We start from the raw sequence: 12,151 nt of genomic DNA, 5'->3' as shown, positions 1-12,151 counted from the left end.
ACATACCATGAGTTGTCAGTGCCAATTGTCACGACCCGTCCGTCAGCATATGCGATCTCCAACTGGGCAATAAGGGCTGTATGAGGACCCCAGATGTTTCGATGGCCACCCTCAAACCCTATTCGTCCAGAGAACCATCCTTCAGCTACTCGGACTCCTATACAGTGCTCAGAAATATTGTCGGATAACAGCGGGCTGACGTCGTATGTTTGGTATTGTAGCCTCCCTTCGTATGACGTCCAGCCAGGAGCTAAGAAGTGATCCCCGACTCGCTGCCCGTTAATCTCTGCTTCATACACGCCTTGCGCAGTGATGTACAACCTGGCATACTTCACATGTCCATTAATTGTGAATTGTTTGCGAAATAATTGCTCGGGGTCGGGAGATGTTGTACCCGGACCCCAGGGAGCAGCAATACGCTGACAACACCAGTCGTCGCGTGAAAGAAGACCAACTTCTAGAGCGGAGGGCTCACTCCAAGCAGTTGGCTGTTCCTTTTCATCAATGACTCTAACTCGGATTGAAATCTTCTGGCGCGAAAAAAGTGGCTTGTCGAATGGCCATGCAACTAAAGTTGTTTGGGAAGAGTTGCACTTCATGGTTGACACATACTTGGGAAGGGCGCCGGGGACCTGCTCGGAAAGTTCGACCTCGTACCCCCGTTGCCGATAATTCTTAGGAATATTCTCAATCTTCCAAGAGAGTCGCGGTGTGTCCTCCTGCACCCCAAAAACATTTGGGGCACGATAATGCTCAAATCGGACGTCTGTGACTGTCGCCATGATGCTACTGTTACATACAGTTAATATTGAGTTTGTCTGGAAATTTGGAAGAAATCATACGTTGAGTTGAAATATGCCCACTGTGTTGGTGTTCGTTGAAGACGCAGTTGCGTTAACAGGGCAGCCAAGTTATACCCATAATCCTCTAAAATGGCACTTCATTACATGCATTCTGCATCTATTGTCCTCGGGAAAACTCACAGCGACCTATACTAACAATTTGAGTATCCAAAAAAGGAGATACTCGCCTCAAGCATGGTCGTAGGCACAGTAATGTAGATCACAAGACGAACTAGTGGGTACCCGCCCGTATTCGTACGTATGTCGTATTGATGCGGAATCGGAATTTATACATGCACGAAGAAGCGGGGCCGCGATAGCCAATTCATCATGCGCGGTGACTCGCTTCCCCCAGTGACCGGATGTATGCTATGTGCTTGCTGTAAATCGTACCTTCTTTGTGTAGTTTGAGTCGAAGAAAAGATGCATGTCAAGTTCGGTTTAAACTCGGCCACTATTAGCACGAAAGCCCATGTCGGCTGCTCATGCTTTCAGCTCAAATAATCCTTCGTGCGTTGAATATCTTCGATGACACGATGTACCTTTTTTACCTTTCTGAATCTGCACACCTCTATCCTTCGTCATTTACACCTACCTCTGAATTTAGCTACCATGTCTGACGAAGCTGCGATGTTCCAGGCTGGTGACTTGGTGGCATACAGTCAGTCAACGGGCCATGACCTTCCTGTGGAGGAACTTCGGCTACCATTCAACTTTGCGTGGGGTACTGCCACTGCAGCAGTCCAGATTGAAGGCGCTGTCTCTCAGGACGGAAAGGGAAAGTCGATATGGGATACCTACACCCACCTGGAGCCGTCAAAGACGAATGGCGAAAATGCTGACGTCGCATGTGACCACTACAATCGCGTGTCGGAAGACATAGCACTCATGTCATCGCTGGGAGTGGATGTTTATCGTTTCTCATTAGCCTGGACACGCATCATTCCCCTCGGGGGACGCAAAGATCCAGTCAACGAGCAGGGGATCGCGTTCTATAGCAATCTCATCGACCAACTCCTGGCACACAACATACAACCTGTGGTGACGCTCTACCACTGGGATTTACCCCAGGAGCTCTACGATCGATACGGAGGCTTTCTCAACACGGCCGAGTTCAAAGCCGACTTTGAGAACTTTGCGCGGCTGTGTTTCACCAGATACGGAGACCGGGTTAAGAAGTGGGTGACTTTCAACGAGCCTTACATTATCTCGATATTCGCTCATCACAACGGCGTCCTTGCACCTGGTCGCTGTGCTGCGTCGGGTGCCGATACCAAGACGGAGCCCTGGCGCGTCGGTCATACCATTATCTTATCCCACGCCTCGGTAGTCCAGCTATACAAAAGCGATTTTCAGCCTTCGTATGGTGGGGAGATCTCCATTGTGTTGAACGGACATTTTTATGAGCCGTTTGATGCAAACAGCCAAGCTGACATAGATGCGGCTCAACGAAGAATGGAATTCTACATCGGCTGGTTCGGAGACCCTATCTTTTTGGGTAAAGACTACCCGCCCGCGATGCGAGCCTATCTTGGAGCACGTCTGCCAGAATTCACACCAGAAGAACAGGAAACACTTCGTCAGACGGCCACTATCAACGCGTTTTATGGCATGAATCATTATTCCACAAAGTATGCCCGCTCTCTGCAAGACCCTCCAGTCGAAGATGACTGGACAGGAAATATTGAGGAGACGTCAGTGAACAGCCAAGGCGTGGAGATTGGTCCGATGTCAGGTTTCCAGTGGCTGCGAATGGCCCCGGAAGGGTTTAGAAAACTACTTAACTGGGTTTGGGATCGCTATCGTCTCCCAATCATTGTCACCGAGAATGGATGTCCCTGCCCCGGAGAGGATGACGTTGAGATCGCCGTCAATGATGGATTCCGCAAGAGATACCTTGGCTTGTATCTTGATGCCATTTCACGTGCCATCTATCAAGATGGGGTACGAGTTGAAGGCTACTACGTGTGGAGCCTGATGGACAATTTTGGTGGGTTTCTCCCTTTTGGGGCATACGTTGTCGACCGAATCCTCGGCACGAAGGCTGCTTGCAAAGTCGAAGCTAACAATACTTATAGAATGGTCTGCTGGCTACGGGCCTCGATTTGGCATTGTACACGTAGATTTCAAGACTTTGAAAAGAACGCCAAAAAGTTCGGCTTTCTATTTGAAGGATTCGCTTCGACGGCGGAGGATCGAGTCGTAGCCGGACGTGTCGTGTCGGCGAAGGGTGCACACAAAACGGAAAACATAGTCGTCATAGAATTGTTGTTCAATATTAAAATAGTTGAATTATTGGTATGATGATTTCTAGAATTGGCATGGTATTTCTCAACTTAAAAATATGACCACGCTGCAAGCCTAGGTGCAAGTTGAAAGCATTATCCGGTTGTCTCTTTTTTTGCCTGGGTGGCAGTACGCATACTATAGAATCGCCGAAGATCATCTCCACTCTATTCGATCTCAACCGGGACAAGGGGCATTTAAACTGTTAGCCGGTAACAGTGTTACGTGCAAGTGACTCGTTCCACCGTGTCAACAGACTCCGTGCTGCACCACAGAAAATCATGCTCAAGTCTACATCCAAACAAGAACTGCATGCCCGCAGAACCTTCTGTCATAATCTTATCCACCGTTGCTTGGGTATTTTCTTGATATTCATCGTGCTTTTTCTTGGAGCAAGTTGACCAAGCCAAGGAAGCTCGTATGCACAGCCCCCCCCAAACCCTTTCTGCCGAATTCCCATCTTCCTTATGACTGCCGTTCCCTTCGTCGCGGTTCACAATCTTGATTTAATTTTATTTTCGGGGAGGGGGGGGGGGCAGTGCCGTATCGGTGGAAATCTCCCTGAACCCCACCACTAAATCTTGGGTCGTAACGAGCCGTATTCCGTATCCCGTAACCCCAGTTTTAACCACACTACCAGCCTGCAACCAAAACCTCGACAATAGTAGTGAGATCTACGGAGATGTGTGTATCGTAGAACCAATATAAATATCATGGTATCCCTCTAAATGCTAGCTTCTAATTCAGCTTCGACTATCTTCAGACATCAACTACAAATCGGATCGCCAGCTCGGAAGTGTCCATCATTGATCCCAACATGCTGAATTTCAACACTTCCAAGATGCTAGCTACCACCCTCGCTCTAGCACTGAGTGCGGGCCTCAGCACGGCAGAGTCTATTTCATCCCCCCCTGAGCAGGAGGCTTTCCAAATCATCGAGCTTCCGCTGCCACCTGTAGCTCCCACCACGGAAGGAGCCTGCACCGCAGCCATCAACCCACACGGAACTGGCTGCATCGACATAGCTGTGGGAGAGTTTCAAGCCGGAGACTTCACTCCGGATGGCAACAACGTCATCGTCAACGTCAATTTTGTTGGGGCTCCTGCCGCCCCTGATCCAGCAAGCATCTACGCCGGTGAGCAGGTTATCCTCATCAAGGCGGACGGTACCAACTTTACCAACGGGGATCCGTGGAAGTGCCTTAGCTGCGGTGTCCCTGCTGCTAACGCAGTCGCACTCGATCCTCAGCGAGACTATCCGCACGTCTTCCGAAGCGGTGATAAGGCACTCTGGGGCCACAACATCCTCGACTGCGGCGGCGAACTCCTTGAGAGTGAAGCATGCACCCCGAATAAGACGTACATTTACCCAATCCACTGGAACACCGCAGCCGATGGCTCTGGAAAGGGCGGCAGCCCACGCGAGCTTCGCCTTCATCCGGATGATGTCCACATGGGCTGGAGCTCCTTCACCAACGACGGCGGCCAGTTTGCCTACATCGGACGCCTCGAGTTCAATGCCGATCCCGTTGTCGGCGAGCCTCTCGCCCCCCGCTACGATCTGGTTGACGTGAATCTCCTAGTTGACCCGACAAGAATGAATCCCATCACCGTCAACGCCAACGGCACTGAGCTTGAAATACACGACGATGCCATCACGGTTGGCGAACTTCGAGGATTCAGTGGCAACGGTGATGAAGTCACTTACATCGGCAACCCAGTCGAGTCCACAAATATCGACCTTTTTGCCGTGCACCTCGAAACTGGTGCCGTCCGCCGAATCACCAGCCACCCTGAGTATGCAGACCCCATGGCCTTCTCTGCAGACAACGACTGGTTCATCGCCATGGACACGCGCGGTACAGACCGCCAGATGTGGATGTCAGGCATGCGAGGGATCCCACCGCTGATCGACCTGGTGGCGGTCACTGTCGCCTCCTCAACGCGTAACAACGGCCCTCGCCGGTTCTTCCAGCCTATCTTGATTGACCGCTACGGCGATCGTGGTGATTACTATGGTCAGCAGATCAATGCTGCTGCAGGTGACGGCGGAAATGGCGCTATCAACGACCCCAACTGGAATGGCAGGGCGGACCCAGCTTTCTCCCTGGACGGGACCAAGATCACCTATTGGCAAGCTCTCGTCGTCTCTCCCTCATGCGGAAACAGCAATCCCCTTCCTTGCCCAAAGTCTACGGCCCAAGGCGGGCGAGAGTACCGCGTGATGCTGGCGCACCGCACCAGTCACAAGCCCACGAGCCCGGCTCCAGTTTACAAGATTCCTGATACAATCCCCTGGGCGACACCGTTTCCCCCAGGTGCAACAGTCCCGGCTCAGTTCACAGTCAAACCTGGAAACTACACACTCCGTGGCAAGGTGTCTGGCGTCGCTGACGTAAGCATCACCCCAGACTCTACCAGTGTCAGCGGGTTGGGAAGTGTTTCGGTGAACTACAGCGACTACTCTGATGACGGGGACCACGTGCTTAATGGGCACGAGGATGTGACTGTCAAGATCCTGTTGCCGAATTTCTGGACAAACCAGGTCGACTGGGTTTCTGACATTGTCCAGACAGGTGTGGTGAATGCCACGAAGAAGACGGGCCCCGGGGGTTTCCATTTGGTGATTGATGCCGAGCTGAACATTTTCAACGCCAATGGGACGCTGACTACGGTCATCGACGGGGTGGAATACAAGCAACCGGCCAATGGTACTTGATGGCGCTGACCGTAGTATGGTTACATCATTCATGTATCTTTCTTGGAAGAAACGCGTGTTAGTCATTGGTTCGTTGCGTAATCTCTCACAATACAATTACGAATCACGTCATCTAGACATATATCGTTTTATATTTCACTTTGAATCTGCTATAAAAGCTACATGGGGGCTATCCTCCGTTGAGCGATCATTCCGCTTTAAGGTGGGAGGCTTGGTCATAGTATACAACGCTAAGAGAGTAGTTACTCGATAACGAATACTTCCAAATAAGAAGTGGAAAGGAAATGTTCGCCATATTTCCGCACACACTTGGGCTTAGTTGAGAATACCATAGCTAATATTGGCTAACGCTAGTTGTAAGCCTCATTTCCAAGCCTCCCATACAAGAAAAACCCGTGATCCAATCACCAGTCAGTAAACAACGGCCGTAGTCTCAATTTTGGGAGACACCGTGAGGATCTTGTGGAATTTTCGGAAACTTTTTCGTAACCATGCCCAATCAGAGGTTCTTTGTGAGGCTGCCACCCGTGGCAGTATGGAAGTGACCTTGGAGGTATACCCGCTCCGGAGCGTGTACCAATAGGAAGCTCCCGTATACGCAATACGGGGGATACGCATGATCCTTCGTCCAAGATTTCCGGAACAAATACTACATTGGCTTACCTACCTTCCAGATGACCTCGAGCCTACGATTGAACTATGCTAGGACAAATTAAAGCTTTGGCAAACCCCGCAATCAACCACGTTTTCCACCGATATAGACTAGTCTCCTCGGCCTATTTTGCCCCAGCGCGTCAGTTTACCCCGGATCACCTTCATATGGTGTTTGCGGGGTCCCCATTCCCCAGACTACCCATGGTCATATTCTCGGGGTATAGGGAATCCCCGAGATACGGACACGAGAGCGCTATCATTTCCTTCAGCAGACTAAACTTCTTTTGGGACGAATATCTGACCATTACGGTCACGTCGTCTGTGACCGAGCTGTCGGAAACGTCAAACCCATGGCATGTTAGACAGGCCCAACACGGCCTGGAACGACATCTCGGCAGAGTTCGGGCCCTTCGTGACATTGTATGCCGATGACCAATGAGTAAAAAGGCGAGACATCAGTCTTGATATCTCAAAGTGTCGCCTCTCTGTGCCTTCATGTCCAGGAACTGTCTGGCCTCAACAGACTCCATCTTTCGAATATGGCAACTTTACATCAAAACACCGGAAGCAAAGGGGGTAATGTGGACTACATTGAAGATCCTCCTGAGGGTGACTCAAAGTCCAGCGACGCTGCCGTTAACGCTGCTCTTCGAGGCCAAACCATCTCGGGCTACGAGACTTTGTCCATCTGGGAGACGGTCAAGTTATTCAAAGTCGCGACAGCGTCATGCTTTGTCGCGGCCTTCAGCGCCGCCACTGATGGCTATCAGATCGGGTACGTTTGACTTGCCGCCTTTCGCAGTATCCCAAAGCCCGAAGCATCGCAAGACACTTTCGCAGGCTCTGCCCAAACAATACTGACACGGAACCAAACAGCATGAACGCCAGCATTGTCGCCAACAAAGGCTTCGTCCGCCAATTCGCAACTATGACCGACGCATCGGGGAAGCCCTACCTCGACTCGCCCATCCTCTCGGGCTGGTCCTCCATCATGTCAGTCGGCCAGGTGATCGGCATGACGGCCATCCCATTTATATCCTCCCGTTTCGGCCGCAAGGTCGCCATGTACACCTTCTGGCTCGTCCTCGCCATCAGCGTCATGGTCGAGAGCCTCGCGCGCACCTGGCCCATCTGGCTCGTCGGCAAGCTACTCGCCGGGGTCGGCGTGGGGTGCCTCCAGTCGACCCTGCCCATCTACATCGCAGAGGTAGCTCCCGTGCGGATCAGGGGCGGCTTGCTGATGTGCTACTCCTTCTGGTGGACCGTCGGCACCTTCTTCGCGCACGTCGCCCTGCAGAACCTGAACCGAAACGACCCGTATAACTACCTCAACCCGATTTACACACAGTGGGCGCAAATCGGGCTGATGCTCCTCATCTACATCTTCCTGCCCGAGTCGCCGGCGTGGTGCGTCAACCGCGGCAACGAGGTGCGCGCGAAAAAGTGCCTTGTCTGGCTGAACCGTGGGGTCCCCGGCTTCGACCTCGAACGGCAGTACGCGGCGCTCCTGATGACGTACGAGCACGAGCGCGCCGTGGCCGCAGAGCAGAAGCGCGAGAAGTGGCACGCTATCTTCCGGGGCACCGACGGGCTGCGGACGCTGGTGTCGCTGTGGACGAACCTGTCGCAGCAGTTCATCGGCCTCACGCTCTTTGCGACCTTTGGCACGTACTTTTTCCAACAGGCGGGGTTGCAGGACCCGTTCCTCATCAAGTGCATAACGTCCTCGATCAACATCGCCACCATCATCGTCACCATCTTTCTGGCCGATCGCCTGGGGAGGAGGTGGATTGGGTGCGGCGGAATTACGCTCTCGTGGGCGTCGTGCGTGGTTATCGGCATCATCGGCGTGACCAAGCAGGTCGGGGCGTCGACGTATGTCTTCGTGCTCTTTGCTTGCTTCTGGAGTACGTGGTTATGCTATCCTCCCTGCTCCATCTAATACTCGTAACTGACGGGGAATCCCAACTAGACATCGGCATGACGTCCAGCGGTGCAGCCGGCTGGGGTTTCATCGGCGAGATCTCTTCGCAGCGGCTCCGTCCCTATACCGCCGGTTTTGGCGCCGCCTGCACCTGCGTTATCGGCATCGTGATGAACGTCTTGGTGCCGTACATGGTCAACGCCAACAAATGGAACTGGGGTCTGAAGACGGGGTGGTTCTACGCCGGCGTCGGCCTCCCCTTTACGATTGGCATGTGGCTTCTGATCCCCGATACTGCTGGGTAAGTTGGCGACCCGGGCCCGAGTGGAGATGTGTTGTTCTAACAATGTTTGTCACAGGCGCTCCGCAGCCGAGCTGGACGAGCTCTTCGAGCGGAAGATCAAGCCGTGGCGATTCCACAAGACGCAGACAGCTACGCAGAACTTGGTCAACCTGCAAAAGTCGGAGCAGCAGTGAAATAGTCAACAGGGATTCTGCTCATCCTTGTAATATTGGTGCATGGGGAGAAGTCTCGACCGCTGCCATGTGTAAATATGAACCAATCTGGCTTACAGTACTAGCACCAGTAAAGTTTGATCGCATTCGTACCTTGCATCTTATGCCAACAGGCTAGGTCGTATTAAGTGAGTCCGTCGTAACAAGGTGAGCCCGGGTCAGAAACTTTTATCATGCCTAAATGCTCCTCACTAGAAAGCTGTACGCGACGCCGCATAAGACGGAGAGCTGTATACAGCTCGCACAAAACCATGCACTGAGGCCAGCTAGATCTCTCTGGGGGCCGCGTGTATGCATTAGAGGTGACACCGTCAGGTGCGGATGGGCCACGTAGTATGTCTGGGCAGACTCGGAAACAAGCAAACAAGACAGATAGTTACCACTACTTACGCCACCTAGCACCTGTAGTCGGATTGATGGGCTGGCCTTGTCTGATTGTCAGGGATACATATTGCCCCGTCGATAGGAAGCGAAAGCGAGGCGTCGGCGTTGGCGTCGCGCACGCTGCAGAAGAGCATCAGCGGACATTTTGGCTTTTCCTCAGTGCTCTGGAACGGATTCGGCAACCCACATGGACGGAAGGATTTGGTTGTAGTACCACGGGCCTCCCGCTGCTGTCTGCTGTCCCTTTCAGCCCTTCTAAATTCTGTGAGATTTCTTATCTCCCCCCCGCTGCATTGACAGTTGCCAGAGTTGGATGCAGCTGCGAGTCACCTTTGCGAGAAACTTACGGCCGTATAATCAGCCCGCAGTGCTTGCTGGCCGATGCAGTGTCACAGTGATGGGTTTAATCCGATGACGCGCTCACAGGCCTCTGCGGCACTCCTGACCCAACCATATTCTCATGGAGTGGCCATGCTATGGCAGGTTGGCCATTAGCAACTGTGAATGTGCGATCCCAGCCAATGTGTAAATTATCAGCGGACTCTGGAACTCATCAGGCTGGCTGTGCGGAATAACCTTTCCTAGAGCAAAGAGGCAAATACTGACACGCAAAACAGATTTATTGACATCCCGGGATTTGGCAGAAGTGAAGGAGAAAATACTTGCTTTCGGTGGTATTTCAGCCAACACAGAGTGTTTTCAGGATCTTGCCTGATGGGGAAAGGAAAGCGAGGGATGTTGGAACAAACACGCAGGCAAGGGACGCCCCGAGCCTTGGTGCGGCCCGCCAAGCCTTGTCGATTCTGCACCCAAGCTCCGTACAGTTGCAAGCGAAAGACGAAAAACGCGATTGCGTGCCTTTTCGGGCTAGTGTAATATCAAGCCGTTTCCTCCTGTTGATGTTTAAGCCGGTATTTGGCCAAATCTCCGTCCGTTGATGCAGAAAAGTACAGTTTGGCCGTTGGGGTCTGGCCTACGTGTGCGGCCCTACGGCCGTAAGATATCGTTGTCAACCCACCTTGACACGGAACGAGAAGCACACCTGCAGAAGGTATGAAAAAACATTGGTTGAAACGGACCGCTCGGGATTGAATCAGGTTGGGAATATGCAGCAGACAACACACATGACGCACTCCCGGGTTCTAGTTCAGAGTAAAGTAATCATGGCCGAGTATAACGCCCGAGGCATTTCGTGCATTCCGAGGTTTCCTCATACGCTACCTGACTGGGGCGAACTAAGAATGCAAGGTGAGCAAGAAATTTGTGATGAGCAAATCACAAGAGTTTGGGGGCGTTGGGGGGCAGATCGTCTACCCCAAAGTAGTCGAGGCTGCGTGTGGCAGAAATATTTTCTGCATACGGCATACCGGCTGCATAATCGCTCAGCGAGAACCGCATCGATCACTGGTTACCCTGCATCACGGCTTCCCACCAGAAGAATCGAAACTGACTTGGGCCAATGCTTCCATCGCATGCCTCCAATCGCCGGAGGGCCTCCGTTGAGAACCAGTGGAAACCCAAGTGGCTGGTCTATACTGCGGCATGCATGCTTGCTCGTCCCGGGCACCTTGTGTAGATTGGCCACATGGGGTTTGCATCTCCAGGAAAAAACAAAGTCTTTGGTTATCAGATTGACGATTAGGATCGAGAGCGATTTGCGTTCAGGCGTCGGGAATTATTCGCTTGACTGATTCAGCGTGAAGGATAACTCTTTCATCTTTGCCAATCTGCTTTAGTCGGCCAGGCCCCAGAAATGGACGGTACCAGAGGCACGCAACGCACCGGCTTTTTCTAGGATTGAATCTGGAAAGCATGAACCATGATATTTGAGATGAACCCAACGGGACATTGATTTAAGCCAAGCTGAAGTGACTCGTCTCGCGCGCCTTTGCTTTAAAAGCTACTTCACAGCACGACGAGAAGAATGGAGAGATTCATACTGCTAAAATACGCGGAACGAAATCGCATTAGGGGTACAATATGAACAGCTACCACTTTCCGATATTGTCCTTGGGGTTGTTGCTGCGAAACCGGCGGGAACCCGTTCATGGAGCGGACTCTGGTGCGACAAGGCCCCGATGGTGAACTTTGCGGGATTGGTCCCGAGTCCGGCTCGGGCGTAACGAGAGTTGCTGGAATTTCTTATTCCTCATGTACCACCAACCCCCCCTCAATAGGGCGCGTCAAAAGGCCTTCTGACTTCACCAGAAGCGACGGAAACGACCCGAACCCCCGCAGTCGCCTCGTTTGTTGCCCGGGACCTGCCACGCCTCAGTACATCGCTTGCCGTACCGTAGCATTCTTCGCATTCGCTCAGCCCTGGAGATGCGTATGCGAACGGACACGGCACGACTCTGGGATATGACACGGGCACAACCTGGGGGCGGGGACATCATTGGTGAACTCGTTTTCGCCCGGGTGGGTGAGGAACCCCGAAGAAGAAAACTGGCTAACAGCTGGAAGGGCCACACGGACGTAAATGGAGAGGAATCTAAGCGCAATGTTGGTGACGATGGTGTTGATCATCTGCCGGGGGCTGCCAAGGTGAAAAGCCATATTACAAGAGGAGCTTGATATCTCGAGGGTTCGTTTTTTCGTTCGTGTGTCTCGTCTGAGTACAGATTATTGTTCGTTCAGGGACCGGCAACCGAATCTGTCTCTCTGCATCACTCAATCCTTTTGCCTGCATTTGTCGGAACAACACTGAATCGGCCCAAATCCGGGGAGATGATAGGCTGATCATATTATTGTCCGCCTATTATCCTTGCTACCAAAACCCAAAGGTCGTGTTCGGGTATGCACACCCCCTCCGCACCGACACCATGG

The 12,151-nt window shown here is 52.4% G+C and overlaps 3 protein-coding genes across 3 annotated transcripts; all 3 read left to right on the top strand.

The window, feature by feature from the left end:
• Nucleotides 1-1,454: 1,454 nt before the first annotated feature.
• EsH8_VII_000143 (glycoside hydrolase superfamily) lies at nucleotides 1,455-2,965 on the top strand (the record flags this gene model as incomplete). Its single annotated transcript, XM_083270276.1, has 2 exons — nucleotides 1,455-2,786; nucleotides 2,921-2,965. 2 exons carry the CDS (start codon nucleotides 1,455-1,457, stop codon nucleotides 2,963-2,965), a joined length of 1,377 nt encoding a protein of 458 aa, XP_083127833.1.
• A 980-nt stretch (nucleotides 2,966-3,945) lies between these two features.
• On the top strand, nucleotides 3,946-5,847 carry EsH8_VII_000142 (uncharacterized protein; the record flags this gene model as incomplete). Its single annotated transcript, XM_083270275.1, has 1 exon — nucleotides 3,946-5,847. One exon carries the CDS (start codon nucleotides 3,946-3,948, stop codon nucleotides 5,845-5,847), a length of 1,902 nt encoding a protein of 633 aa, XP_083127832.1.
• A 1,193-nt stretch (nucleotides 5,848-7,040) lies between these two features.
• EsH8_VII_000141 (uncharacterized protein) lies at nucleotides 7,041-8,902 on the top strand (the record flags this gene model as incomplete). The annotated part of the gene is made up of 4 exons (XM_083270274.1): nucleotides 7,041-7,276; nucleotides 7,378-8,408; nucleotides 8,474-8,726; nucleotides 8,785-8,902. The coding sequence occupies 4 exons, from the start codon at nucleotides 7,041-7,043 to the stop codon at nucleotides 8,900-8,902; spliced, it is 1,638 nt and encodes a 545-aa protein (XP_083127831.1).
• Nucleotides 8,903-12,151: the final 3,249 nt, after the last annotated feature.

This window comes from Colletotrichum jinshuiense, chromosome 7 (genome assembly GCF_051148585.1).
Source record: "Colletotrichum jinshuiense chromosome 7, complete sequence".
Taxonomy (NCBI): domain Eukaryota; kingdom Fungi; phylum Ascomycota; class Sordariomycetes; order Glomerellales; family Glomerellaceae; genus Colletotrichum; species Colletotrichum jinshuiense.
This window is presented reverse-complemented; position numbering and strand designations above follow the sequence as displayed.